The 26,535-nt window shown below is 37.8% G+C and overlaps 1 protein-coding gene across 2 annotated transcripts in view; it reads right to left on the bottom strand.

The window, feature by feature from the left end:
* Nucleotides 1–26,535, bottom strand: part of ROS1 (ROS proto-oncogene 1, receptor tyrosine kinase) — a 72,851-nt gene that overhangs the window by 44,798 nt on the left and 1,518 nt on the right. Inside the window, exons 2-21 of one of the 2 annotated variants that reach the window (XM_032683292.1) lie at nt 26,030–26,083; nt 24,280–24,339; nt 23,564–23,590; nt 20,817–20,877; nt 20,053–20,201; nt 18,757–18,895; nt 18,077–18,278; nt 17,338–17,414; nt 14,908–15,030; nt 13,763–13,947; nt 12,542–12,639; nt 11,500–12,008; nt 10,662–10,874; nt 9,684–9,794; nt 8,975–9,156; nt 7,814–8,005; nt 3,051–3,151; nt 1,273–1,487; nt 784–941; nt 16–178 (exon numbers count right to left, since the gene is read on the bottom strand). In XM_032683292.1, the coding sequence (XP_032539183.1) occupies nt 16–178; nt 784–941; nt 1,273–1,487; nt 3,051–3,151; nt 7,814–8,005; nt 8,975–9,156; nt 9,684–9,794; nt 10,662–10,874; nt 11,500–12,008; nt 12,542–12,639; nt 13,763–13,947; nt 14,908–15,030; nt 17,338–17,414; nt 18,077–18,278; nt 18,757–18,895; nt 20,053–20,201; nt 20,817–20,877; nt 23,564–23,590; nt 24,280–24,339; nt 26,030–26,083 (3,019 nt within the window). The remainder of the gene's footprint in view (nt 1–15; nt 179–783; nt 942–1,272; nt 1,488–3,050; nt 3,152–7,813; nt 8,006–8,974; nt 9,157–9,683; nt 9,795–10,661; nt 10,875–11,499; nt 12,009–12,541; nt 12,640–13,762; nt 13,948–14,907; nt 15,031–17,337; nt 17,415–18,076; nt 18,279–18,756; nt 18,896–20,052; nt 20,202–20,816; nt 20,878–23,563; nt 23,591–24,279; nt 24,340–26,029; nt 26,084–26,535) is intronic. The other variant, XM_032683293.1, reaches the window with a different exon arrangement.

Below are 26,535 nucleotides of genomic sequence, written 5' to 3'. Positions count from 1 at the left end.
TTAAAATTTTAGTACCTCCTTCAGGGGCTCGAAGAGATACAGATGTCGTTGGTGCCTTGCCCCAGTATGTGTATGGAGTGACAGTAAAATCAAAGAATGCAAATGGTTCCAGCCAATCTACTCGGTAGGATGGCACTGTCAGGTTATGGGGATGGAGGCACTGCTCACTCTTCAGAGACTGTGAATGAAATAAAATAGAACAAAGTAAAGCAAGACTTTTTTCCCACTCAGAAAGGCCTTAAGTTTTCCAAAATTCCCTCAGCAAGCTGGTCAACTAAATCAAAACAGAGCTTCTCTTCCTGTGAGTGATCATTATTTCACCAACTCCTGTGGTATTGTAGTGATGTGTAGCAATGTGTTAGCAATATGCCCTCTGAATTTAAAGAAAAACTTGCCAAATGCACTAAAATTAAGTGTGGGTGAGGGCTAGATTTCACATTCAGGCAAAGGCTGTCCCACTGTCACCTCAGAGGACACTTCTCTCTCTGAGTTACCGTGAAAGGCTTTCTCACACATCTTTGAGCACTGTGAACTCCTTGCTTGGCTCTTCACACCCCAGCTGCTAGCCCAGAGCTACTGCTAAGCCCGTGTTCCTCCTGTGATGACTGCAGTGATGGAGAACCTGGACAACTTGCATTCCATTTACAGTTTAGTTTTGTTCTTGACCGATTTGTAAATGCTGGAGAAGAAAAAAACTGAATTTCTGTTTAAAAAGAGATATATCAGCAAGTAGATGCAGTAATATATGCAGATAATAGGGAAGGATTGCATGAATATCCTCACCTGTAGAGCTTTTGATCCCACGCAGTAAAAGACAGTTCCCCATTCCACCTTTGTGGAAGGACTCCAAGTGATGTGAAAACTTGAAGAATTTCCTTTAATCCTGAAGGAAGACTCTGGCACTCTATCTGGAATCACTTTTGGTGTAAAAGACAAATTTCCTGTCCATAAACAGAAGAAATAATAATAGCCTAAAGAATGTGAAGAATAGGTAGACTTTTCAAATCTGACGTAAAACATTAAAGTACTATGGAAAATCCTATAAACTGTCTTAAATAGAAACAATGAATAACAGCATCATGTATTCTTTTTATCCATACCCATACCACCAGCTTTTATAATTGCACAATAACTAGGTATATCCTGATATATTTATTAAGAAGTTGCATTTGCCCTTATCCTTTGTCAAATAACTAAAAAATTTTAAGAATGAAGAATTGCAGGCTGGCAGTAAGGAGTTATTGAGGAGTTTAGATAAAGAAAATAATGTACCTGGCAAAGGTTTAAGTGATGTATGAACAAGGGTAAAGGCTGTAAACTCTGCTGGTTGTGAGAAGGGAATGCTAAGGCTCTGATTTAGTTCCTGGGTTGTAATGAACTGAAGCCTATTAATCCAGAACAGACGACCACTGTAGTATTCCAGTGCACCCTGAGATATTTCTGAAGTACTCCACGCTGCAAATTCTGTGACTATGGCATTGCCACAACTGTGAAAACACGTATGAAATTAGCAAACTGAAAGCACACATGTAGAGAGAACAGATTTATGCAATGTTTGACACATTTATAAGTTTCTCATAATTCAAATTTTTAATACTCATGTAGGAGACAGGAAAACAAATTAAAAAGTTTCCTTGAAGCTCTTTAAAGCACAATGCTTTTCAGAATATGAAACATTGCAGAAACACCTGCAAGAAAATCTAAACAAACAAAGAAAAAACCCTTTTCATTCCCTTGATTTCATTGGAAAACAATTATAAAATGGTTTAATATTTTGAAGCAGAAAAGTGAATATTTTGAACAATCAACTCATCTCTCAGCAATTTCACTGAAACAGAGTCTACTTTGCAGAATAGGATTCATTCCACTCCATTATATCAGAAACCCAGATGAATTTGACCCTGCTAGTTTCCTTCTTTTATTAAATTCTATTAACATTTTCCTCCACTGGGATCACTGATGATTTAATCTGCCTTGTATATTTTATGTCAAAACTAAAAAGGCCTTTTTAGGTTCCAATTTATCTTCTGTGTAAGAGATTGTATATGTCATTAGAGGCATCATTTTGCCATCTCAGAAATGTCTTTAAGCTTAGACGCATGTTATCCAAAACAAATTTGGAAAAGCTTTGACACACCAGCAGGTCCATTAGGATGGATTACTTCTGATCTCTGTATTCTGGCATGCCAGGCACAATGATTTATGGTGGCCAATTGGTTCACAATGGGGCTGCATATTCCAGCTAAAACTAATCAAGGTATTTTGATTTTTTAAGTATTTTCTGTTAATCATAGCAAGTCTAAAATGAGTCAGAAAATTCAGCTGATTCCACACAAAGACATCCTGCAACATTATAAGCACATGTAAATACAGATGCTGTTCAGGTAAGTTTAAGAAGTTTATTCTGATGCTTGAAAAAAAAGTAGTGGCATTCTCCACATGGAAAGGAGCAAAAGATTAGTTTCACAAACTACCACTCATCACACACTTGGCAGTTAGAGAACAAATTACCACTTTTCTCAAGGTCTTAGTAAGTATTCAAGCTAACCCATAAACATGGTTTTGTTATGTTTTTCTTTTTAAACTTCACCATTTAGGAATAATACAGCCATTTCATGTTCAGGATGATCAAGAGGAAAGCCTGCTGAGTACTGATTGCTCAGATGAGAAAGTAGTGTCAGTTTGAGTCCTGAGCTTCATGCAAGATGAACAAGTTACAGAGCTCTAGGCACTTGGAAACTGTCATATGTTGTAAATGCCAAGATAAAATAGACAATAAATGGTGACTATTTCCTAAAGCTAAGTCTAAACATTAATGAGCATTATCTCAGTTAAGTTGAGCTTCCACATTGTGTTTCTCTCACTGTAGGACTGTTACCGTCTCAACATGTAGTTTGCAATCAGCCAGTTGTGATCATTAGCTCTTCTTTTTGTCCATTGTTAAATTAGTAAATAGTGTGTCCAGCATTGGATAATTTCTTTTTTTCTCAGAGAGTATCACGAAAGCTAGAAAATATAGACTTTCTTAACTCTGCTATACATTTACTTACTGTTCTTTGCAGAGAGAAGCTCTATATAGGTTTAGACATAGACTATCTTGCACAAGCCAGTAAAGAAAACCTTGGGTGAGATCCAAAGTTAAACCAACCACCTAGGAAAAAAACAGTCCAAATGGCAGTTTGAACACATCTTCACTTCTGAGGTAAAAGGCCTTAGGCATAAGTGTTGTCTAGACAACTTCATGCATGGGTATTTATTGGCAAAAATAACATTACTACCATGAATGTTTATTGTAACACAAAAAGAGACAGCTCTAGAAAATAATCAGGTGCTTGGTGGACAGCTATTTATAGCAGCTGATTATTTTCTAGATAGGATTTTATTAACACTTGTCACAGTGTTCATCCCCGGAGTATCCGAGTACTTCAGATAGGATGGCAGTAGCGTATAAAGTGATTAAGAGAACTACCTATCAAAATCTCTAGAATACCTCCAGTATTTTAACAATCTTTATCTGAAACAGGTGGTTGATATCCAGTCTGAACATCAGAATCACCTTTTAAAAGAAGTATTTCAGATCTTTTGTCTTTGTTTTCTGGCTTTGATTCTATACATAGAATATATAATGTGTTGCATTACTTATGAAAAAGAGGTACAAAATTTTTATTGATTTATTTCATTAAGTGGGAAATTTAAATATTTACATTTTAGTAAATAATTCATTATTTTAAAAAGAGGAGGTGTGGAGGAAATTAAACAATCTTCCTGTTCATTACTTCAATGTTTTACCCTCACTTAAGTGAAAGATTTTTTTGTTTATTTTTCATAGGATCTAATATACAAAATAGAACTTTCTTGCTTTTGCAGTAAACAACAGATTCAATACCATATGCAACAGTAATAGAAATCAGACATCTAATAATCTGTTCTACAAATAAAAAAGAATTTGCCTCCACAAGTTAGTCTGCTAAATGTTATCAAGTTTAGTCTATGTTATATCATTAGCAGAGCTTACAAGTTGTTAGGGGCCTCTCTGAACATGTTTTCCTGCAGCTCTCAAACTTCTCATCCAAACACTAGTTGTAGCTATTCTTTTATAAGCTCTAAATTTCCATTATGGATGTAAGTGGAACAGCCTTTTTTTTTTCCCTAACTCTTCATTAATAAACTGCAGAAGATGATGACAGGAAAGCAAATGCTATATCACTTAGTTGTCTGTTGCTCCTTATGTAATCACATTCTTGACATATTTCTGTTGACACTGTGTGTCAGAAAATTAAGGTTTGAATGATTGCTCCCGTAGGTTGTCCTGTTAAAAATATCTCACAGCATGTACGTGTCTGAGTGTATATTTAGTTAACCATGTTATATTTTATCCTGTTTATCTATTCTCCCTCCTATGCTCAACAACAAATGACATCTTCTGGAATTTATCTTGCTTTCTTTAAACATTTTGGCTTTTTGTCCTTGCCCCATTTTTTTTCTACAACTATTATATTTTCCCATAGGTGTGTCCATTTTCTTTCTCCTAATCCCTGGTATCACCATTAATAAAAGGCAAATAAATAATTGTACTATTCATCTTCGGGAGTTAGGCAGTAATTTAACATCTCCCCTTCTCTTATGCTTCAAAAACAGAAAAACTTTTTCCAGTTCGTGAGAGGTACTAGTTTCTGGACACATCATGTAGTTGTGATGATGCAATGTAACTCAACATCGTAAGATGCAGTATAAATTTACCTATTTGAAATACCCTTTGACTAGAAATATTAAGAGACGACACCTAGGGGGTCCTGGCCCCTTCCATATAGTGCACTTTGCTGTTCCCTTACAAATAACTTTTGTTCCAGCCATTGTACAGCCTAAATGGCTTACTAAGTGCTTTGAAAATTCTACGCCAGGTTCTAAGTTGGTATAAACCAGAGTAGCTCTGCTAAAATCAATCAGGCAATGCCAATACACACTAGCTAACCTAAAGAGCTGATTGAAAAATAAAATAATTGTAATAAAGCGATCTAGTTCCTGCCAAAGAAATTAGACTTTCAAAGCTCTGCCTTTGTATTGGTTTAGGAAAGCTGTCGTTTTCACAGTAGTCTCTTCAATTCCTATTCCTAGCACTCTAGCTAAAAGTAACACCAGTAAGAAACAGTTATGTGGCAAACATGCTTTAACTGTTGAATAACAACAATTAACGATTACATCTGTGTTTTAATACTGAGTTAAGAAGTGCTCTTTCCAGGATAAAGAACTCCATTGTGCAAGGAAGATACGTCAGTACTTGTGTAAACATATATTTGCATCTTTATACTGAGACGATATGACCAGCTCAATAATTCTGCCATTACAGAATGCTGTACTGCCCTTTTTTTTCTGATGGGTTTATTTTGGGGTTTATTTTAATAAACACCTGTAAGCTATAACTGGTAACTTCTCAATCTCGGTATTTTTAGTTGGCTTTTTTCCTGTATGCATCACAGCAGGAGGTTGAGTTCAGGAAGTCAGTGCATAGATTAGGGCAGCAGAGAATCAGGAGAGGAGATGCTTGCTTGTAGGAGGTGTGAATAAGTGGATGGTTGAAGGCTGATATCACTGACATAGAGAAAGGTGAAGAAAAAAAATGACAGGAGGAGACAAGAAGTCTCATTGCTGCCAAGGTTCTTGAAAAGAGGAACAAGAAATCTGAGGTTAGCATAAAGCGATTAAGAGAAGCAGGTAGTGAATCAAAAGAGAAGGACAAGGAAGGTAGTGTTTGCCTCTTAGAATAAACTGCAAGTTTTGGATCCTTTGAAACAGATCATTCAGAAGATATGTGATAAGTCTAAGTGTGCCATTGAGCTTGTACAGCATATATTTTCCCATGAAGACAGTCCACACCAGCCACCTTCGAAAGAGAGGTGGGAGGCTAATACTGGAAGATATTTGACCTTTTGCAGCACAGACACTTCTGTCATGTACAAAAGTTCTCCATTTCTTCTGTATTAAGGTTTACAAGTAGAGTAGGTACCACATCAGAAAGAGCTTTCCTTCTTCCCAAGCCCTCAGGAATGTAACAGACCTGTGAGATTAGCTGGTCTTTCTGAATGTTAATTCCCCTTCATGGGCTAAACCAGGCCTGGCTTTTTTTTATAATTGGAGAAACACTATCTTCTTTTCCTTTGGGAAAGAATATTTAAATGTTCTGGGGAACGATACAAAGCTAACCAAGAAAGATAGATCTCTAAAATTGTAATGGGTCTTTAACAGAGAATCTGGCATCAGGTAAGATGGGAAAAATAATTGTATAACAGATGGAAAACAAACAAAGGCTTCTTTATCATGAGCTGTATTTTAAAGAAAGATGTTGCAGCAAATAATATATCTATGCTGACCAGTTCTGTGGCAGTCAAACTATGTCTCACTCCAGCACTTGGGACAGAGTGTACAAGCCCACACAGGCTGTGGTTTATGCTGAGGAGCATTCAGCTCTCCCTCAAGAGAGACTCCATAGAGTAAAAGCAGTGCAGTAGATGGAACAGTCCCTCAGTCTGACCTGCTCAGGACACAACCTGGAAAAGGTTCAAAGCTACTACTGGGTCTACAGTCCCAATTACACTGATTCCCAAAGTTCTCGAGTCCCTTTTAAGAGAGTAAGGGATTCACTTGCCAGGGAATTTGGTCATCCATCACAGATCAGCAGAGATACAGAGGTTGTCTGTGCAGGCTTCAGAGCACATCAAAATGTCTTCAGGTAGGGAAGAGGAGTTAATGAACTCCCACAATCTGCAGGGTCTCTGATGATCCATAGGTGGAAATGGCATCTCTATTTGCCCTCTACCAGCCTACTCCTGCATGTAGGAGGAGTATTCCACCCTAACACAGCTAAAATGATAATCCCTCATCTCCTTTTTCCCCCTATACTGTCCAATGTCTTTACTCAGTCTTATAAGAAACCCCCTTTCCTTCTCCCTGAGGAGCTGCTCTACTCTTCACAGCCTTCTGGAGTTCCCCATGAGCCTGGAGCAAAGAAAGAGGTACCAAGCTGGGGCCAGGTCTGAGTCTGACTTGGCAAAGGATAAAGAGAAAATGGGGAAGGGAAGAGGTGAGTTGGGAGAGGAGACCCTTGACAATTCTCAAAGTATGGGACTTGCTGTTCCTGGTACCACAGGAGGGACAGGATGAGGCAGAATGGAGACTGTCAGTGGCACCCTCATCAGCACTGTGGGAGAAGCAGCAGTGAGCTGTGCCAGGCCTCAGCAGGGACCAGCTGCGCTGAGTGCAAGTATGGCACCAGCTGCCATTCCCCCTCTCTCATCACCACAGGCAAAGCCTGTCTCTACAGCAGCACCTCTGCGGCCTGAAGCGCAAATCCTATGTCCCTGGCAAGTGTCTAGCCCCAAAACTGGCCCTGTCAGGACCTGCAAGCTGGGCGACATCACAAAATAAGCAGGATGCTATGGAGCTCTGCCTACTTATTTTGATGTGAAAGATCGAAGACTTAAATCATTTGGGGAAAAGCAAGTACCTTTCACATAAGGGAAGGAGCAGCATTACAACCACAAAGAGATCTCTTATGTCACATTTTATTGCAAACGTCTGATTTCAGAATTATGAGCCACGGTTTTAGTACAGCTACTACATCACTTAATTCTTACCCTGTTCTCAGAATGATACAAAACTATTGCAAGTAAGGCATGTTATTCTTCTGGTAGTAAAATGTCAATTTTGGCAGCCATGAACACTGACTATATTTAAGAGATCTAAATACTAAAACATACACCAACCCACACCCCCACGACTCAAAAAAAACCCAAACAAACAAAAAAAACCCAGTCACCTGTTTATCAGAAAACTGTAGCTGCTCTTGTAACATCAGATACTCCTCTCCATTCAATCTTGTGCTCTCCACTGAATACATTGTGGTCCAGTACAAATAGCCATTTACTGAATCCACTACTAGATCCTTCACTGGGAGCATGACATGAGCCACAACATCCATATGGCCCCCCCGCAGTAATCTTCTGTATATCTAGGGACAAAAGAATTGCTTTTAGCATCACACCTAAATCATCAGCCATCCTCAATTGAGTATACACTGGCGACTTTTCCATAGCCTTTTATCAGAAGCCTATGCAATCCTTAGACTTTCAAAGCCTAAACCTTTTACATTCGAAGTGTAAGGATGAAGAATAGCTCAAAAATTATTAGTTCATTTTTGCCAGAAAGTAACAAAAGAAGAAAAGCAGAAATAGCTTTTCCCTTTCATTTTCCCGGTTTTGGCAGCCTTCTGTCTGACAGAGTTTCTCACCCGCTTCATATTCACTATTCACAAGTGTAAATGAGGGTGCAAGGCAGTGTGAAATCTGGCCTTCTAGCTCCAGTTTTTAAAACAGCTTCTGACTTTGCACTTACAAGAAATGAAAAGCATAATTTGACAGCACTGCATAAATTAGCACTACAATTTTGAAGTCGGATACCTTTTAAATAATTCACATGTCAGTGTTCCTGATATAAGAGTGTACAAAGTGCATTTGTAATTATTTTTTAACTGCAGTGATCTGCAAAATATCACAGTACAGAGGTCAATCTTGAAAATCTCAGTGTAAACAAATAGTGTCAAATTTGATTAAAATAAAGTCCATCTACTTCTTAGCTAAGATCAACTTGGTGGTCTCCATTTTCACTATCTTCTCCCATTTTTACAACGTTGAATCCACCAAAACTGTTGATAGCATGTTTGATTTGCCTTTTTTGCACCTGGTAAATTCACTATCCTGGATTAGTGAATGTTAGTGAACATTTTACCCCAAACTTTTGTGTAACTCTGGAAAATCACATAAAGGAAGAAAGACCCCCTTGTTCTACACTATCATAGCAGAGGTCCAAATGCATCTCAGATTGCAAGAAGTAGGGATTATCTTTCTAAATTCTGCCTTACAGCCTTTTATTGTTGACTTGATGGAGGTTTTTTTCTCTTAAGAAGTGCAACTATACCTACCGTATTTGCTTTACCAGCCCAATACAAGCATTGACCCAACCAATCCAATGCCAACATCCTTGCATCTGTGACATCAGGTATATAAGTATTCTCAGTGGTACCCTTTCTTATGTTAAATGACCAGGTCTGAACTTCCCCCATGGAATTAATCCAATAAAGAGTGTTATTATACCAATCGAGGTCTTAAAAAAAAAAAAAAAAAAGGAAGATATTAAGCATTTCACAAACATGCAAATAAAACCCCCATATTTTTTCAAAGAATAAAATGCAGCCAGACACTTCAGCTTTTTAAAAATCAATACAAATCCGCAGCTAGGCTCAGCTAACACAAAGGTAGATGTTTCTCTATAGGAATACAATGTATATAAATAATACATATATAGCCCTGATGACTATAAATGTATGACAAGCATATACTGGGATGCTGGAGACATAACTATTTAGGTCAGAGAGTCGATTTTAGCTCTGCTGTAACTAGGGTGATGTCAGTAGGGTTTCACCAGGGATTCATTTGACTCATAAAATAGAAGAGAATGAGGACAAAAGCTTGGCTCAGTGAAGCTGTTGCACTGTACTGCACTGCACTATATTCAAGTCTAGACTGCTGCAATAGGAACTCTTGTCTTTCAATTCTACTGCTGAAATTTATGGCAACCTAATAAATTCCAGTAAGTCTGTAGCAGCAGCATGTAATTTGTTTAGTATTCACCTGAAATGTTTCCTATATGAGGATAGAGGAGTTCTCCTGGCCCATAGCTATCCAATCGCTGCTTCCAGAGGCCTTCAGGCCCCACTGCGAACATATATGGATCTTCTTCAGCTGATAAAGAAAGAAAACAGTGGTTGTGCACTCTAAGAAGCAATTTTTTATAACATTTGTATTTCAGTGACGGGGTTCTTATTTCTGGAAAGCTACAAAATCACCCTTAACATTTATTTCTAAGGAATAGTGGACAAAGAAATGCATGAAAATATCATAATTTGACAAATTCAGAGGTTAAGGGCAGGTTTAGTCACAGAACAATAAGGCATTTTGAAATCCTATTAGGTGCTTAAAAACCACTGTGTGTTTTGACCTGGCCTTACCAAAGTCAGGCAAAAGTCACCCCTAATCTTAAGAGCCAGTCCAGCACTTTAATCTGAAAGGTATTTTCCCCTCAGACATAGGATATTATGGGTGAACCAGCTTTCAAACCACATTCCAAAGACCTACAAATTTCAGACATCTCACACACATCCATTTCCTCTCATTATTTATGCTCAAACCAAGGATTTTCAGCATTCAGTGAACTGCACTTTTCCATGAACTGTCATTAACCCCCAAGCGTGCAAACCACTTCAACGTAGAAAGTTCTTTACAGAGCACAGGAAAGGAATAACACGTCTCATACTGTTAATTTGATAATGTATCAAATAATGTGTTTGATAGCATATTTGCATTAGAAAAATGTAGATAAGTAGCAATATTAAATGCATAAATAATATTTAATATCATTATACTATTTTAAGAATCTCACTACTTTGACTAAAAGCAAATTTATTTATCCTGTGTTCTTTAATGTTTCTAAGACAAACCGTTCCGTGTCCCTTATTTTACAGTCTTTGCCCAAGGTCTAGGCCTCACCAGGTGAAGATCTGCATATAAAACTTGTTCTTCATTTTTCCTATGAGACAAAGCGATTCTCACCTTCTTCTAAAGTTGTACCTCTAAATGACTCTGACCATGGCCCTGCACCAGCAGGAGACACAGCTCTAACTGACACTTCATACGCTCTGAAGCTGACCAGACCCTTCACTGTAAGCCTCGTGTTACTAATATTTGAGACAATCCATTTCTCCTCAAATGGGTGTTGAGATGACACTTTCACATCATAGGTCCATTTCTGCCAAGCAGATAAACCTGTGAGAAGCAAATCATCATGTTATTACAGAAGAGATGGTTGCAACAGATGATACACATTCTTTGAGAAAACTGTATATTGGCGACTCCTTTCAAAAATGCCAGTATCAGGGGAACTGGGAGAGGGATAAATTAAAAATGTACACTCTTCATCTCTGGGACCAACCAAGAGCAGTGGTTCAGCCCCCAAGAAGAATGAAGTTGGAAGAACCAAAATTTTCCCCAACCAGGTAATTTTCTGCTGGTCAAAGACTCATACACAGAGGATAGAAACCATAACACAGTCACTGATCAAAAGTCATTACATCTCTGGCATGCATGTTCTGTGTGATATCAGCAACCAACATTACTGCTACTCCACACCACTCTTAAGATGAAGCCTTGCTTAAAATCCTTGGAGGGGACAGATGAGTTACTAATATACACTTGTATTAATTCAGACAGACAATTTGTCTATTTTACTGGCAAATTATGGCTTACATTTTTCAAATTAAGGTAATTCCACAACTTCTATGAGGACCTGCTATTGAAGTCACTAAAGCCCAAATCAAGAAAAGAGAAACCAGAAAGTTACTCTTCTAGAAAGAAAAGGAGTAGACTTTCAGTGAGAAACAACTGAACTTACTGGTTCCAATACTGTGTTCAGGTGGTCTCCAGCTGATCACAGCTTGGTCCAATCCAAACAGCACCATGACAAGACGAGGAGTAGTTGGTAAAGGAAAAGGTTGAGCTGATGCCCCATAGAAAATCAAGTTGCCAAAGCCGAAGTATTCTGGATACACCAAATTGCAATCCACAGCATACTCATTGAAGCTAGAACCTTCTGGAGAGACCTCCTCGTGAAAAACTGCAGAGCCATCTGTGACTGTAAATGTGTTATCCTCATAAACAAAGCTCTCCACATCATTAAATGGCACTTGTGATCGCAGCATGCGAAATTCTGAACCATCAAGAAAACCTGACACAAAGGCGTGTTCTGTTTTGTTGAAGAAAATGAGTCTCTTAGATTGGAAGTTGATCATGAAGGCTCTCAGAGCACTGGATCTCACTACTGGTGAAGCTATGGAGGCAGTGCCAGGAAAGAGTGGAAGGTTTGCTCTGTATATGCCATCCTCCAGAAGACAGAAAATATAACTGGCCATGGAGCAAAATAAACCCAAATAACTACAGTGCAAGCACTCTGTAAGTGACACACAAATATTTTAACAGAGATGTGTTTGTGTTTGTGCACAACACGAAAATACTTTTGGCAGTATTAATATATATATACTTCAAGAAGTAACCACATAAATTTTTACTTTCTGGGACTTTTGATAGCAGATTGTTGGAGAATATTCTTCCATAATATTTCAAGTGTTAAGCATGAACATTTAAAATGCATAGAGATTCATATTCATAAAGCACGAAATTTCTGAAACTCAAATTTTTGTGCTGGAAATGCTTTATCTCCTCTACTAACACCCAAAGAAATAAAGAGCAGAAAACAACACTGCATGGCACCACTCTTGTTCCAATTGTTTTGTAGTTTGCTGTTTGTTACCAATTGTACTTCTGTTTAGCTAATGCAAGTGCTTGAAACAGGAACCTAGATGACTAATGAAGTGGAGAAATTTAGAGAGGAGCTTTATAGCACCTTTGACATCAAGTGCTCAAAGGAGGACACTTACCCATTATAGGGATCAGCTATAACCTTCCTAGGAGATGTCACATAAAGAGGAGTGATGTCTTCAACTACTGTGCAGTTCTCTAAATGGCAGACATGTATCTGGCAAATGAGAAGAAAAACTGGTCATGCATTCACAGGGTGTTTGCTAATGAGCAAACAAGCTGACCCAAGATTCCTTTGGGGGAATCAGGTAATGAAACAGCTCTCTCAAAATCCTAGGTCCTTCTGGGCTCCTGAGTTGTCAGTCAGCCAAATATAACACTTGTACACAAGCACAAATGCAGCCATGACAGCTTACCCTGAAAGAGCTGTCAGTCATCTCCTCTTCCTACCTCTAAGCTGGAGGGGAAAGCCCAGTTTTGATGGTCTAGGCAAACTATACTTGGAAAATGATCTGGCAGGAAAGGGAAGTGCTTTTCTGATTCTGGGAATTCCCAATAGCTTGGGATTCAGAACTCTCTGCCATCAGTCTGTTAATGTACAGCTCAGTTGTGTCTTTTTATCACTACTGCTTTTCCTCCTCCCGGTTCCCTGAGCAGTAAGCAAAAAATCAGACATGGCAAGAGGATTACAAAAAAAAAAATTGCCCCACTAACCATTTAGGGCAAGTTTCTAGTCCTTTGTACAGCAGGAGACTACATAAGTACATTCAGAGTCTTACCATTAACGTAATTGGTGTTTTACGAGTAAGAAATCAAGTGCAGGATTGCCTTCTCCATTTATACTTCAGATTGAAGCCATTGTAATCAGACCTGTCATCATTGTATGAAACACTTTCCCTCTTAAACATCTTCTGTCAATTATGAAGGGCCTTATAATCACTAACTAGTTATCTGACCATCTTCCCGAGGCAGAGTAGGAACCAAACAGATTAGATGGGAACCAAGTGGACAAACAAAGTGCCTATACTGGGTATGAGGAAGGTATGAAGTCAGTCTCAAAAACAAAGCAGTTAAAACTAAAAAACTTATGTCCTAAGGAGAAAAATAAGACAAGGAGCCAGAGTTCCACATAGGGGAGTTACTTTAAATATGATCTGATACTCAAGTCTTCCTTATTTTTTAAATTATGAAATATGTGGATATTACTGAAGTTAAAAATATATTTCTGTAAGTATATTTTGTGCATACATATCTACATATAAACCGTATTTTCTCATGTAAAATGAATCACAGTAATGGTTCAACTTTAGTAAAACATTAAGTAAGCCCTAGAGCATTACCTTTTCATTCATGACAAAGTATATTCTATGGTAGAGCCAGTCTACTGAGATGGACGTAATATTACCCCAGCCAGCATAAAAGAGTGTTAGGTCAGATACATCAGACATATTTGCAACTCCTTTCACCCAGATGGAATTCCCCTCAGAAAAATAGACAACTTGCTGATAAATATTCACAGAAATTCCTAAAAATAGAAAGATATGTGCACACAGATAATATAAGAAATAATTTTCAGTTTTTCAGTTAATATTTCAACTTGCCTTAAAAATATGTATTTTTCAATCTGCAACTCATCATCATAGGAGAAAAGTTAACTGGTTTTTTTCCTCTGCTTCTAGTCTTCTTTAAGACAATAAGGAAACTTTCCCATTTGCTATGTAAATGACATTATTACAGAGAATTGCCCTTCAGAAAGGTAATCAGACAAAGAGGAGATATGTAATATGCAAACCGACACTGATTGCCCCTCTATAGGGCAAACAGATGCAATTGGCATCACCTCACAAAGTACTGTTCACTCTAATAGTCAAGCTTGACATAATCTGTGCCACCCCTGCACTGTCAAAGGCTATTTAGTCAGGGGTGACATTCTTTCTCTGGAGTCTCTGCCTCTGTGAAATTTGGTAAACTCAGATTTCCACACTGTCACCAAGGAGCAGTGTAGATAAGAAACATTAGAGTTGTGAGGAATTTGAGATAACAAGGTTGTCTGGTGACTTTGGCTACTAAATCTCTCATTAGTATGCTAACACACCAGCCAGTACCTTTAGCACTTGGTATCATTTTATTCTGAAGTCTGAAGCACATTCCCATATTCATGTTGAGAAAATATAGACATTAATCATAGGGAAACATGCATTCATGTTACCTCAGTTTAGATACCTACAGTGTAAAAGTCTCTCTCTGAAGCAGCTGCCTAAATACAGTGAAGAAAAAGTTGCACTGGGGAGAACAATTCATCTCTGCCCAATGCCTGTCACTTCAAATAGGTCTAATCATATCCTGAAAGTTCCTATTTCTCTTGATTGACTATAAAAGGAGGCTAGATACTGTCTCAGGCTATGTGAGGTGCATTCTGCCCTTGGTGAACGCCAAGGTCTTAGACACACTTGACAGAAAAGGAGAGAGCCCAATTAGATTTTACCTGTAATGTGGTGGTGTATAATATCATTTGGCAGGCACTGAGCAGCTGCAAGGAAATATTCTGTGTATCTCTTCCTTAAAGACTCTTTCCTGGATAGGAAGAACCATGATGCTTTTTCCTTAACTAAAAAACAGTGAAATTCAAAATTTAGATGACTGCAGCACAGAGAATAATGTTGCTAGCTCAGATACATCATTAATAGACATGCACATACACGTGTACACATATGTACATGCATGAATATATTCTTACACTGGAATGACAGACTAAAACCTAAACTCTTTGAGTGTTGAAAGTGTACGGAGTTATTATACAGTGCCTTCTGGCTCCTCACACAGGATGAGAATGCACCACATGAATTTCACACCATCATTTCCTGCAACAATAGTGAGTCCCTAGTGAGGAAAAGTAAGCTGGAGCAAATGAAACTCTACTGACTCCCGAGGAAATGAAGACACTGAGACATCCATATGACTCCAGGATTCAGCAGAATTGGGATATTTAACCCCTCTGGACCTCTTTGAAAACCTCAGTGAAACTAGAATATTATCCCACAGAGCTGAGGAAGAGCAAGGTAATTATATTTATTTCATATGTTTCATCCTGTTGACAAGTGATTTATTCAAGAAACAAGTAGCTTTCATCTTTCATAAAGATGACAATTGGATAATATCATCTACTTTAAAGTTGATAAATTTAATAATGGGTTTTTTCTAATAAAGTCACAGAATTGAAAGTCAAGAAGGAGAGATTTGGTCACATAAGCTGACTTCGTGCTTCAGGCCCAAGTAACTTATATCAAAACATCTGCAGTAAATCCACACCTTCTGTCTGGGCTATGCATAACTCTGAGAAAGACAGATTACCTTGTTTCTGAATCTCAGATCCTTGAAAATCTATCACACACCCTGTGAAATTGATTCATGAGGTAGTAACCTTCATTTCAAAAAGTGGTGTATTATTTCAAGTATTAATTTGGCTGATTTCCATTGCCAAACCATCTTTCCTTTTTTTTTTCTCCAGTGTAAACAGCTGTCTGCTATCAGATATCATTTCCTCATATGAGTATCACAAAACTGTCATTAAACACTGTCTTAATTTATTCCCAGATAATCTGCATAGATTGAGCTGCATGTATTTCTCACATGATGCACACACCGTAATTTTGATAATGATGCCTCCAGAGCAGAGTACAACAGGGTAATATTACATCTTCATCTCTTTTCAAGTAACATTTCTTGCAATCTACAACAGCAATCAAATTCTTTTGCTGACTCTTCTTGAGGCTCAGATCTACACAGCTCAGTATCTCATGCAGTAACACCATTTCTGAACAAAATACATGAGGAAGGGTTGCTCCTGTTCAGTGTTAGTACAGGGAGAAAGCATGTGCCCATGCAATTCAGTGGGAAACAACTGAAATTTTATGTGATGACTAGTAAAGGGAAGTGAGGTGGTTCCCTATCCCCATGACGGTTTTTTTTGGGGGGAAAGGGTTGTTTGGTTTTATTTTTACCTTAAATTAATTGCTTGGTAGTTGTATTGACATAATGAATGAACATGGCCTGGACTTCTCACAAATGACACAAATGTTTATGGTTCAGCGTCAGCCAACCCTAGAGCAAAACTCCATGGAGTCACCAAGTAAGGACATATCAGAGTCTGAACTACTATTTAAAAAAAAAAAGCAGCACTAGAGAAGTAAGTTCAATTTCTCTAACCAGTAGCACAAGACTGGCTATTCAGAGACAGTTTTGAAGTGTTTTCATAGAGTTGAAGTATTTCCAGGTGTTTGACAACTGAATTTCTTCAGGAGGAGGGGAGTAGCCTTTGTTTTCTTTTGGTAACACTGGTTTCATTCTTGTGCTCTATCTCAACGTGTACCTTTCTCTGGCAATTAATTAATATTGCCGCAGTTCTTTGAGAGATACCTACAGTGTATCATTACTTTCAGTATTAGTTCATATAGCGAAATAAATACCTTCATGAAAGAGCAACAAAAATTGACATGATCTCACATATTTGGCTTGAGACAACTGAGAAGTTTTGACAAAAGAGTTTTATGTTAAGTATTTAATATTATTAGAAGAAATATATTTCTTTATCAGCTGTTAAAATCTCATCTAGAAAACAGAATCACGTTTTTTCAGTTGCCACCCCAGACCACTGAGGTGTTTTTCATCTGTAATGCAACTCAGGCCAAATCTGTTTGGGCCTGCCAGCTTCACAGGTCATTACCGTGGTGTATAGCCTAATAATGTCTACAGCTAAAGAACAGGACTCTCTCTGAAATGTTATTGACTTGTCAGTATACAACTCCTTGACATACATTGTTTACAGTGTAAATATTAGTCTCTCTCCCAGGTACACGGCAGGCCAATGAACATGAGTTTTGTCCCCACGAACAGACAGTGATAAGGACTCTTGTACCTTTGGATGCTGGGGTTGTGATGTTGGCTTCAGCAGGGGGTCCAGTACCAATCTCATTAACTGCCACAATACTGAACCTATGGTAAACCAAAGAGACAGGTTTTGGTTTGCAGGTTTCTTTTGAAAGATTGCCTGAGAAACAATTTATCAAGTAGAGAAGCTGCTACAGAAGTGTTTGCCTTTTAGAAAATATAATGCTCTGGGAAATTTATAATAAAAACAAAACCAACCAAAATCTGAATTGCCCAAAGGTGAAACAACAACAGAATATTCTAAATTTAAAGTCAAAATAAATTTGCAGACTGAGAAGAACAACTCAATTTTATTTCAAAGGAAGATCTGTATTTACCAGTGCCATCAGAATGCAGGCTTTCATGTTTAATAAAAACAAAGGAATTTTTCCAGATTCTTAAAGGACTAGAGAGTACTGCTATATCATTTCCTGAGTATACTAAAAACATGTCACACAAACTTAAAAAAATTAAAAACAACAGCTAAGAAAATACAGCCTCCTGGTGCTATATCAAGTTGCTTTTCCTTCCTACCCATCTGAGTTTTGCATAAGCAGCCAACATACCTGGAATAACTCTGTTACCTCAAGGAAAGCACCCCTCATTTTGGCAAGAACATAAGTAAATAGTATAATTGTTCAGAAGTGGCATTAAGGTATACTCTGGGCTATGTGGGCAAGAAGTGTGACAGCACACTTGGCCACGTCAGTTATCTTTTATTTTTGTACCTGTAAGTGGTGTTTGGGAAGGTGGAGTAGAACTGAAAGCTATGGCCCCTTGAGGCTCTCAACAATTCATGATTTGCACTGGTCAGGAGCAAGTTGTATCCAATAATCAATCCATTTGGGAAAAGTGGTGGAGACCAACTAACTTCAACAGTGTTTGGACTTGAACTCTGAATATCTTTAATGACAGGAGCTGTTGCAGGAGCTGCAAGAGACAGAAATATCTGACTCTGGTATGGTGTTTAAGACATTAATGGTTTTTCTTATTTTTAAGTACATTTTTAGGTTTCATACCTCTTAATCCATTTATACACCAATAAACATTATTAGGGACAGTATAAAATTTCAACAACAGTTAACTTTTTTAATGTCCAGGAAAACAGGTGTGTGTTTCAGTCAAGAATTTAGCACGCATAATTATACACAGAAGTGTCCAATGTGTCCTCACAATTTTGACCATGTAATTTTCTGTGCTTGCTTTTAAAACCAAAAGGACAAAGGAGCCCTACTTCAAAAAAAAGAACCTGTGATATTTTGGTTTGGTCTTCTGCAGCTACCCAATAGACAACACACACATCATTTTGAAGATTAGACATCAATGTTTTCTGTAAAAGAAACAGCAATGAAACCTAAATGTTTCTGTTAAAGTCCTGAAAGATGTAATTAACAGCACAATTCATTACCTCCAAAAGCATGTGTCCGGTAGCTGGGACTAGATGGAGAACGGACCTGCAGCTGAGACGTAATGATCCAAACTACTCGAAACATATATTCTGTGTAGGCTTGAAGGTCTTTGACTGTATATGAAGTTTCAGATATTACCTAGATTAATGCACAGACACAAGTGGGTTTTTTGCCTTCCTCCGTCTGCAGCTAATGTGTAGGATGGTATCAGGGCAAAAGATGTCTCATACAACAACGTACATATTTCAGGATAAAAAAGTTCAGCATCCAAAGTTTAAATAAGAGGAAATTCTGGGAATTATTTTCCTCATAAACTTTAATTTTCCATCTTTTCAGAACTTTTCTCTTTTCTTTAGAACACGTGACCAAATCTAAATAATGAGCAGATGAAGGGAAGGATGGATGCAATATAATAGTAAATTTTAAGAAGGTAGTTAAAAAACCCCCTAAAATAATAACTTATTATGAGCCATGTATTTTAAACTGCTGATACATACACTACAGTTGTAAGATCCAAAGGCTCCTAGCTACATTGAAATATTTATTGTCTGAAGTAATTGTTCCCTATCATTTCATGAATGATTCACTCAGAAGAACTTCCTGCTTAGCCAATCACCTTTACCTTTGATTTACAGCAGCAACTTGTCATATTCTGTAAATTGGTCCAATAGAGATGATGGTAAGATAACAGGTGTATAGTTGACGCAAAAGAACATAGTATGAGAATAACTGTAGTGAGTCAGCAAAAAGGTCTTTCTAGCCAAGTATTGTGTTTTGACAAGAACAAAATAAATTTCCCTAGGGAAAGGCATTTAAAAAAAAAAAGAAAGAAAGCAAACAGCCATATTTCTCTTGAATACTCTCAGTCTTGGCGTTTCATAAGTGTGGCTCAACACGAAACTATGGGAATGTTTACATTTAATAGAACTCAATATTTTTGTCCCTAATTTTTCCAGTCACTTTTCCAACCCTATTTAGTAATTTTAGCAATTTTAATATTAAGGAGTTTATAGTAATTCAACATCCACGTGGGCTAGGAATCAGCTGAACATTTTAGCTACACATTCTGTGAGGAGATACCTTCATTTGATAGTTTTGAATATGCTACCTGCTAGTTTACCTCAAATTCCCTAGTTCCTATGTTGAAGGAAATGGGCAATAATCGACCACTCCTCAGCTTCTCCATGCTACTCATGATTTTGCTAACCTCTTTTATGTACCTAAGAATATTTTAAAAAAAAAGGACAGAAAAGAGCCTATTTCCTTGCAAAGTAAAAGGAAGTGTCCTTCTTTACCTCTGTGTACCTCCAGTCTCCAGGGAGCTGATTGTACTTCCACTGGATAATATATTTCACCCCAGAGATATTAGCTGGCTTCCACCCTAATGTGACACTATGGCTTCCAATGGCAGATGCAAATGGTGCTCTAGGCTTGTTCAAGTAGTCTGAGGGGAAAATAAAATGCAACTGTAAGGAAAAAATCTTTCAAGGTAATCTCTGTGTCTCAAAGGTAAAAGCCTATTACCCCATACACCTGAAAGTGGTGAAGCCAATAAAAATACACAAAAGAATATATTGAAAATGTTGCTGAATAAAAATCCCATAACATTTCAAAGACAGTTTGATAAGTAAGCCTGAAATGGGCCAAGTTGAACATGAACAAATGTGACTACAACTCTGCACTTTTATAAATGCACTTTTAGTTACAGGTGCTTAGTAAAATTTTACTGAATAGAAACCTAGAGAAGGTGTAGGAGGCCTCTGAAGAGATTTTCAAGGGAATTATTTCCTTAGCCCTACATCAGCCCAAGGTATCATCTTAAAGAGTTGAGACTGGATTCAAAAATCTCATGTCCATGAAAGGGAGGGAAAGCAGTTTTACTCTAAGATAAACTTCAGTGTATTTGTTAAAGGAAAAAAGAAGAGTGGTAATATTCTGATTAATGAAAATACTCAAGTCATTCCTATTTTTTAAAGAAATCCAGATCGTAGAACAAGACTATAATCTTAAAAATGAATTTATCACTGTCAATTGGACACAGGGCTCTATTCAGACTTACTTTGTGCTTCAGCTCCATATGCATCCTCTGCACGGCTACAGCCAAACTTACAGGAAACTGTCTGTGTAGGGTACAGAAGTCACTGGTTAGCTTTGTGTAGAGGCAAACTTCCTTCCAGAACCATGCAGACACATTTTAAATACATACAAATTCTGTGGACATTTTGTATATACACAAACCCTGTGAAAATAATCATATTCATTCTGAAAGATATCAGTATCATAAACTCACTCCAATGATTTTACTGAGAGCCTTTTTGTCAATTCACTAGGCACTGAATTAAGGGTTACCTACTTACACATTGTCCCTTTGTGGAAAGCACGAATATGGGGCTATATTAAAGTTGGAAATAGACTTCAGAGATAACCATGGAGTTTAACCAAGGTTTTTGACTTGTTAGTGATGTATTCCACATGTTGGATTTCACCCTTTCCCACTTCAAGTATTCCTTATGAATGAGGTGCATTCTTACAGATGTACTTCCAGTGAATTTTCAAAACAGTCTGAAATCAGCAATTTGTAAGAGCAGTCATGCCTAATTCACACTTCCTTTTCGGTAGTTACTCCTTCTGGTACAGTTGTGCCTACAAGCTATAAACATAACAAGTATCCCAGGGCAGTGAGCTCAACATTCATGTCCTAAGAACAGAAAATTCCTGACTTTTCAGTTTAGGTAGGAAACATAGATATAGTATTATCGTTCATTATAGGTAGAGAACAGGTTGAAACATGTTCCAGGTGGGTTTGAGTAGCTTTAAAATTACATTCTAGAGTCTCCTGGAAATTGAAAACTTTTGAGAAGTGGTGGTTTGAGCTTTGCTTGACAGGCGTTTCATTTGGGCTAATTTTATTCTTCAAGTTCACTTGGCCTATAAAATCTTGAAGTTTCCTTCATACAGCAGCCACCTTTGAAGTGATAATTAACCTTTAGATCACTAAGAAGCAATTCATTATGGTAAGTGAGGAAATTTTTTTAACTGCTCTTCCTATGATTTGTGGATACACACTTCTGGCACCCTCTGGAAACTGATAAGACATATTATTCCAGACAACACAGTTGCAGCTGAGACAGATTTGAAAATTTGCCTAGCAGTATCCTCCTATATACAGTACCTCACATGTAGACATTCAATGCTGAGTGCAAGCACTTAAAAAATTTTATCCAATGTTTTCATATTCAGAGAAATGAAATACTTCCAAGTGAATCATCATGACTATTAGTGGGCAAAGATCCGGGTATTAGCAGATATCAGTTATCAGTTGTACACTGGAGCTTTGATTTACAGCCAATATTTGTTTAGTTGTAGAGGATAGTGTTCCCAGATTACATACTGATTCATAGTGCCTTCTGCTTCATTTAACATAGACATTTCTGAGCATTTGTTTTTTGTTGTGTGATTCTTTCTTCTTCTGATTTTTGTCTGAACCTGAACCATAAACCAAATTTTTGCTTGAGGATTGCAAAAGCTCCTCGCCTTACAAATTTAGAGGAAAATTTGTCATGTGTTCTACCTGAAAACAATAAATCTTCATATATTCTCCATCCATCAGAAATGCCCTTGTATGAGCCAGAGTATGCCGTCCTTTCTTGTGAATATTCCCACCAAATTCAGTGGCATTCCCCTGCTCCCAGGTGAAAGGAGAAATACTACCAGATTTCAGTCCCAAGGTGTAGTCACACAACAGAACTGAGCTAATGTCAAAGGAAAAGTCTTACTCTTACTCCCACTCCTTTGCTCTGCAGAGTGCAATAACCTGATCCTCTTTGTGCAGTGACATGATGCACGCCTGACCAGGTGGGTAGTGAAGTCAATCAACCAATCCAGTGGAAAGATAATCCCCAAAAAAGCCCTTGCAGTGACAGTGAATTTAAGTGGCATATTGCGTGACCAGACAAGCAAAAAAAAAAACCAACTCAAAACCAAAAGCAACAAAATCCCCGCACTAATCTTGTGTTTTTACAAAAGTAAGTTGGTTACTTCTTGGACAGTTCCTAGATTCCAAAACCACTATTTAGTGCATTAGTAAAACTATTTTATAGTAAGAATTTGATAGATTAAAAAGCACTTAAAAAAATGATCCTTTCAATCAAATTTCCAGGTTGCCAATGGGTTTGTGTTCTACTCAGGACTGTCTCCAACTCCTCTATCACCTGCTTGAAGTGTGTTGCCTCCAACTGAGAACAACCTTCATCCTGAGGCCTCATCCTTATCATCTCATCCTTATCCTATCCCATCTTACACTCTGTGTTCATGATAAAAGGGCCCCAGAAAGGCATTGTCTCTTTAAAAGCACTTTGTTGACCCATTTATCTTTTGTCTTCTAGCTCTCACTCCTTGTTTCCACTTCTTACCAAGCTAGTATCAGACCAACCTTAATAAGCATTCTCTCTGGATAGTCTTTGATGTCATTAATGAAAAACTGGATGAACAAGACTCTGGTGAGAGCCTAGAACATAGTTTAAATAGGTCTGTACTGAGTTTCATAATGCTGAGATTAGTCTGCTTTCATTACAGCAATGCTCTTTGCCATGCAGCAGTGTTTAACACAAATATGACCTTAGCCACCATGCTGAAAAGAAAGGATTCAGGCACTTGACTCATCTTCAGAAGTATAAAAAAATAAGACCTGAATTGACAACTTTGTGTATCTACATTTTTTTTCTTAACACTATGTGGACACAGTAATCACTGAAATTGTGATTTTTTTTTTTTTTTTTTTTACTGCTCTGATAGCATTTAACTTACCTCACATGCTCTGGTGTATGTCTCATTCTGCCAAGAAACAAATTAATAAAATATGGGATTAGTATAAATATAATCACAGAGTGTTTCAAACAGATAATGCCAGTTAATAAGAAGTTTCTTACAGTGAAAGTACACTACAAAACCCTTGGCAAATAATGAAAGAAGAAAAACCCACACTTGAAAAAACAGAAAGTCAACACCATAACGATGCTAAGGATGAATGAGATTTAGGTGTTCAAGAGGTCCAGAAAAAAAAGAGCATTTTAAAAATTATCGTGGCAGTTGTCCCAGACCATTGCTAGTTCTCATCCATCTGGTTTAGTAAAATCAAGAAATCAATCTAATAAAGACCATGTGCTTCATTTACATCTAGATGCAACTCTGAGACAGTCTCTGGTAGAGTAAAATCCTGAAAAGCGCTAGTTCTTTCTCACTGTTTGAAAATCTGAGTGGTTGAGCAGTTGAGCTTAATGAACTGCAAAATGCCCACGCATTTTGTCAAACATAATGAAAACTTTTGATATTACAGGCAACTTGCATAGCAAGAATTAGTAGCGTCCCAAAACAGAATTTATAAACAAACTGAGAAAAGATACAGACATTACATCTTTTCATAGAAACACTACTCTGAGTAGATTTCAAGTGTCTGTCATTGGATAAGCCATCTGATGGACTGGAGGCAAGTGCTATAGAACTAAGGCTAAGGCAATACTCACACATTTCAGTGGACAATTGATTTGCACCGTTGCATTCCAAAACTGACATCCCTGTATGCACTGCAAAGACAGAGGGTGGCTTTAAAAATTACTTTGAAAGTACATTTTTTAAGAGAAGAGATACTCCAGCTCTAATGGCAAGGACATTGGTTCAATTTTCAGCTGCAGTACAACATTCTGCATGACCAAGTCACTTATCTCCTTCATGAGCTGGTTCTTTAGCAATAAAATAGATATTTATAGCACTTAGACTCTGTAAAAAATATATTAAATATACTAAATATTATAGGTACTCAGATCTTACAGTAAGAGAATTATGTTGTATAGTGCGCTTCTCAATGTAAAACCAAATACAGTGAAAAGGGAAAAAAAAAAGTCATTCTTAGAGATTGGTTTGTGAAAAATTGGAGATGTTCAATCGCCTGTTCAACTCTGGTAAGGACTGTGACACTGTCGTTTGTATTGAGAGCACTTAAGGATAGCAGGACACTTGAGTAGACCGTGACTATCACTTCAGGAGGGTGCTCAGCTTTACATAGGCCTTGGGAAAGGGCTGATACGCAGCTCCAGGGGCAGGAGGAGCCCCGGTCAAGACAGTCCACATTCAGTATTGCTCTGGGAATGAGTTTATTCAGCCAGCTATGATGTGTGTGGCCAGTGCTCCAGCCATTCCAGCTTTATTTTAGCATCTGTTCTCTGTGGAGAAGTAACAGATATGCAGCACAGCCAAGCACAGTGGAAAGCTGTTCAACACAAGTCGTCCGTCCCCCACCCCCCGCTCTCCAATAGGCAAGCCACCAGCTTTAAAACCCCGAGTTTTCAAAGATGTAATAAATATTACATGGTTCAGTTTTGATGTTGGACCTTTCTTGTTTCTGCCATCCCACTTCTTAATGATCATGAAGGTTTTTCTTTTAGAAGGGAAGCTGGAACAACTTTAGAAGCAGAAGACTCTGATACTGAGTATTGCAAAGCCACATGAAAAAAACAAATTAAGACTAGATAATACTGAGCAAAGATAATTGTAACCTAAACAGGAGAGTCAACCTTGCTATGTATTGTCATGACAACACAGACTTTTATGGTCCCAGAATCATAAATGACCCAGCCTCACTAGAAATCAGGTGCTGAGAGGCTGCTTCCCACCAGTCTCTGCAGAAAATACTGATGACTGAATTCTCCAGCACTCTTCAAGGAATGTGTGTAACCACCAGCTTGAATTGCATTTGAAATCTGAACTAAGAAAACATCAACTGAAGTCCTCCAAGAATGCTCCTATGGAAAGCTCATGTTAAGCTGAAGATTTCCCATGATAGAGACAACCATTTGAAGTCCTAGAAACTGTAAATGTTCAATAATTGTAAGTTTTCTACCACTGAATCACCGAGTTTTCTACATTGAATCACTTAACTGTACAAAGGAAAATTAATAAGACAGTCTTACTGATATGCATTTTGCAGGTAACACTCATTTTGACTTCTTGTCTCAAAAATGAGAGACTATGAACTTTGTAGATCACAAATATGAACATGACTCACAGTAGAGATCCATGCCCTTTACACATTTTCTTTAAACAAAAAAGATAACCATGTCTCTAGGAATGCGAGCCAGGTCTAACCACACAACCTAGTGACTTATGCTAGACAAGCAACTGTGCACATTTACTTTGACAATATGATCATTGTACCCGTTATACTGAAACAGCAGTAATATAAAATGCCTTTAAACAACAAAGTGAATCATTACTCACTGCTCCAGTGACGTCACTAACATAACAAAGGTTAGTAATTCCAAGTTCTCCTTTCTATAAGAGAAATACAGACATTTTTAAAAAGAGCCAGAATATTTCCCCAAAATTCTTTGATTAAGATGTAATAAAGCATTGGTTCCTTGTAAAACAAATTTTCTTTGACCAGTGTTTCCTCACCTGGAGAAATTTATTGTTGACACACCAGTAGCTTCTCACTTGAGACTAATGTCAGAGTACCATCAGAGACATTGGAAGAATCAGTTGGTGTTAATTAAGTTATCTCAGGTAGGAGTTGGTTCTTATCTCCTGATTCTGGTTCACTGAGTCGATAACAAATGCTTCACAAATATGTTGGGCCAAGTGGCTTTGACCTCTGTGAGCAGAAAGACCTTCCTTCAAGCTAAATGTTTTTTGTCTGGCCGCCTTTTGAAGGGTTTTACTCAGCCGTATGGTGACCTCCACCATCCTTCCTCTCCTGCCAAAAGTGCTCTCCAGCTAATGTGCCT

The sequence above is a fragment of the Chiroxiphia lanceolata genome, chromosome 3, assembly GCF_009829145.1.
Source record: "Chiroxiphia lanceolata isolate bChiLan1 chromosome 3, bChiLan1.pri, whole genome shotgun sequence".
Classification (NCBI taxonomy): Eukaryota; Metazoa; Chordata; class Aves; order Passeriformes; family Pipridae; genus Chiroxiphia; species Chiroxiphia lanceolata.
The sequence above is the reverse complement of the archived record's forward strand: the minus strand, read 5'-3'. Positions and strand labels throughout refer to the sequence as shown.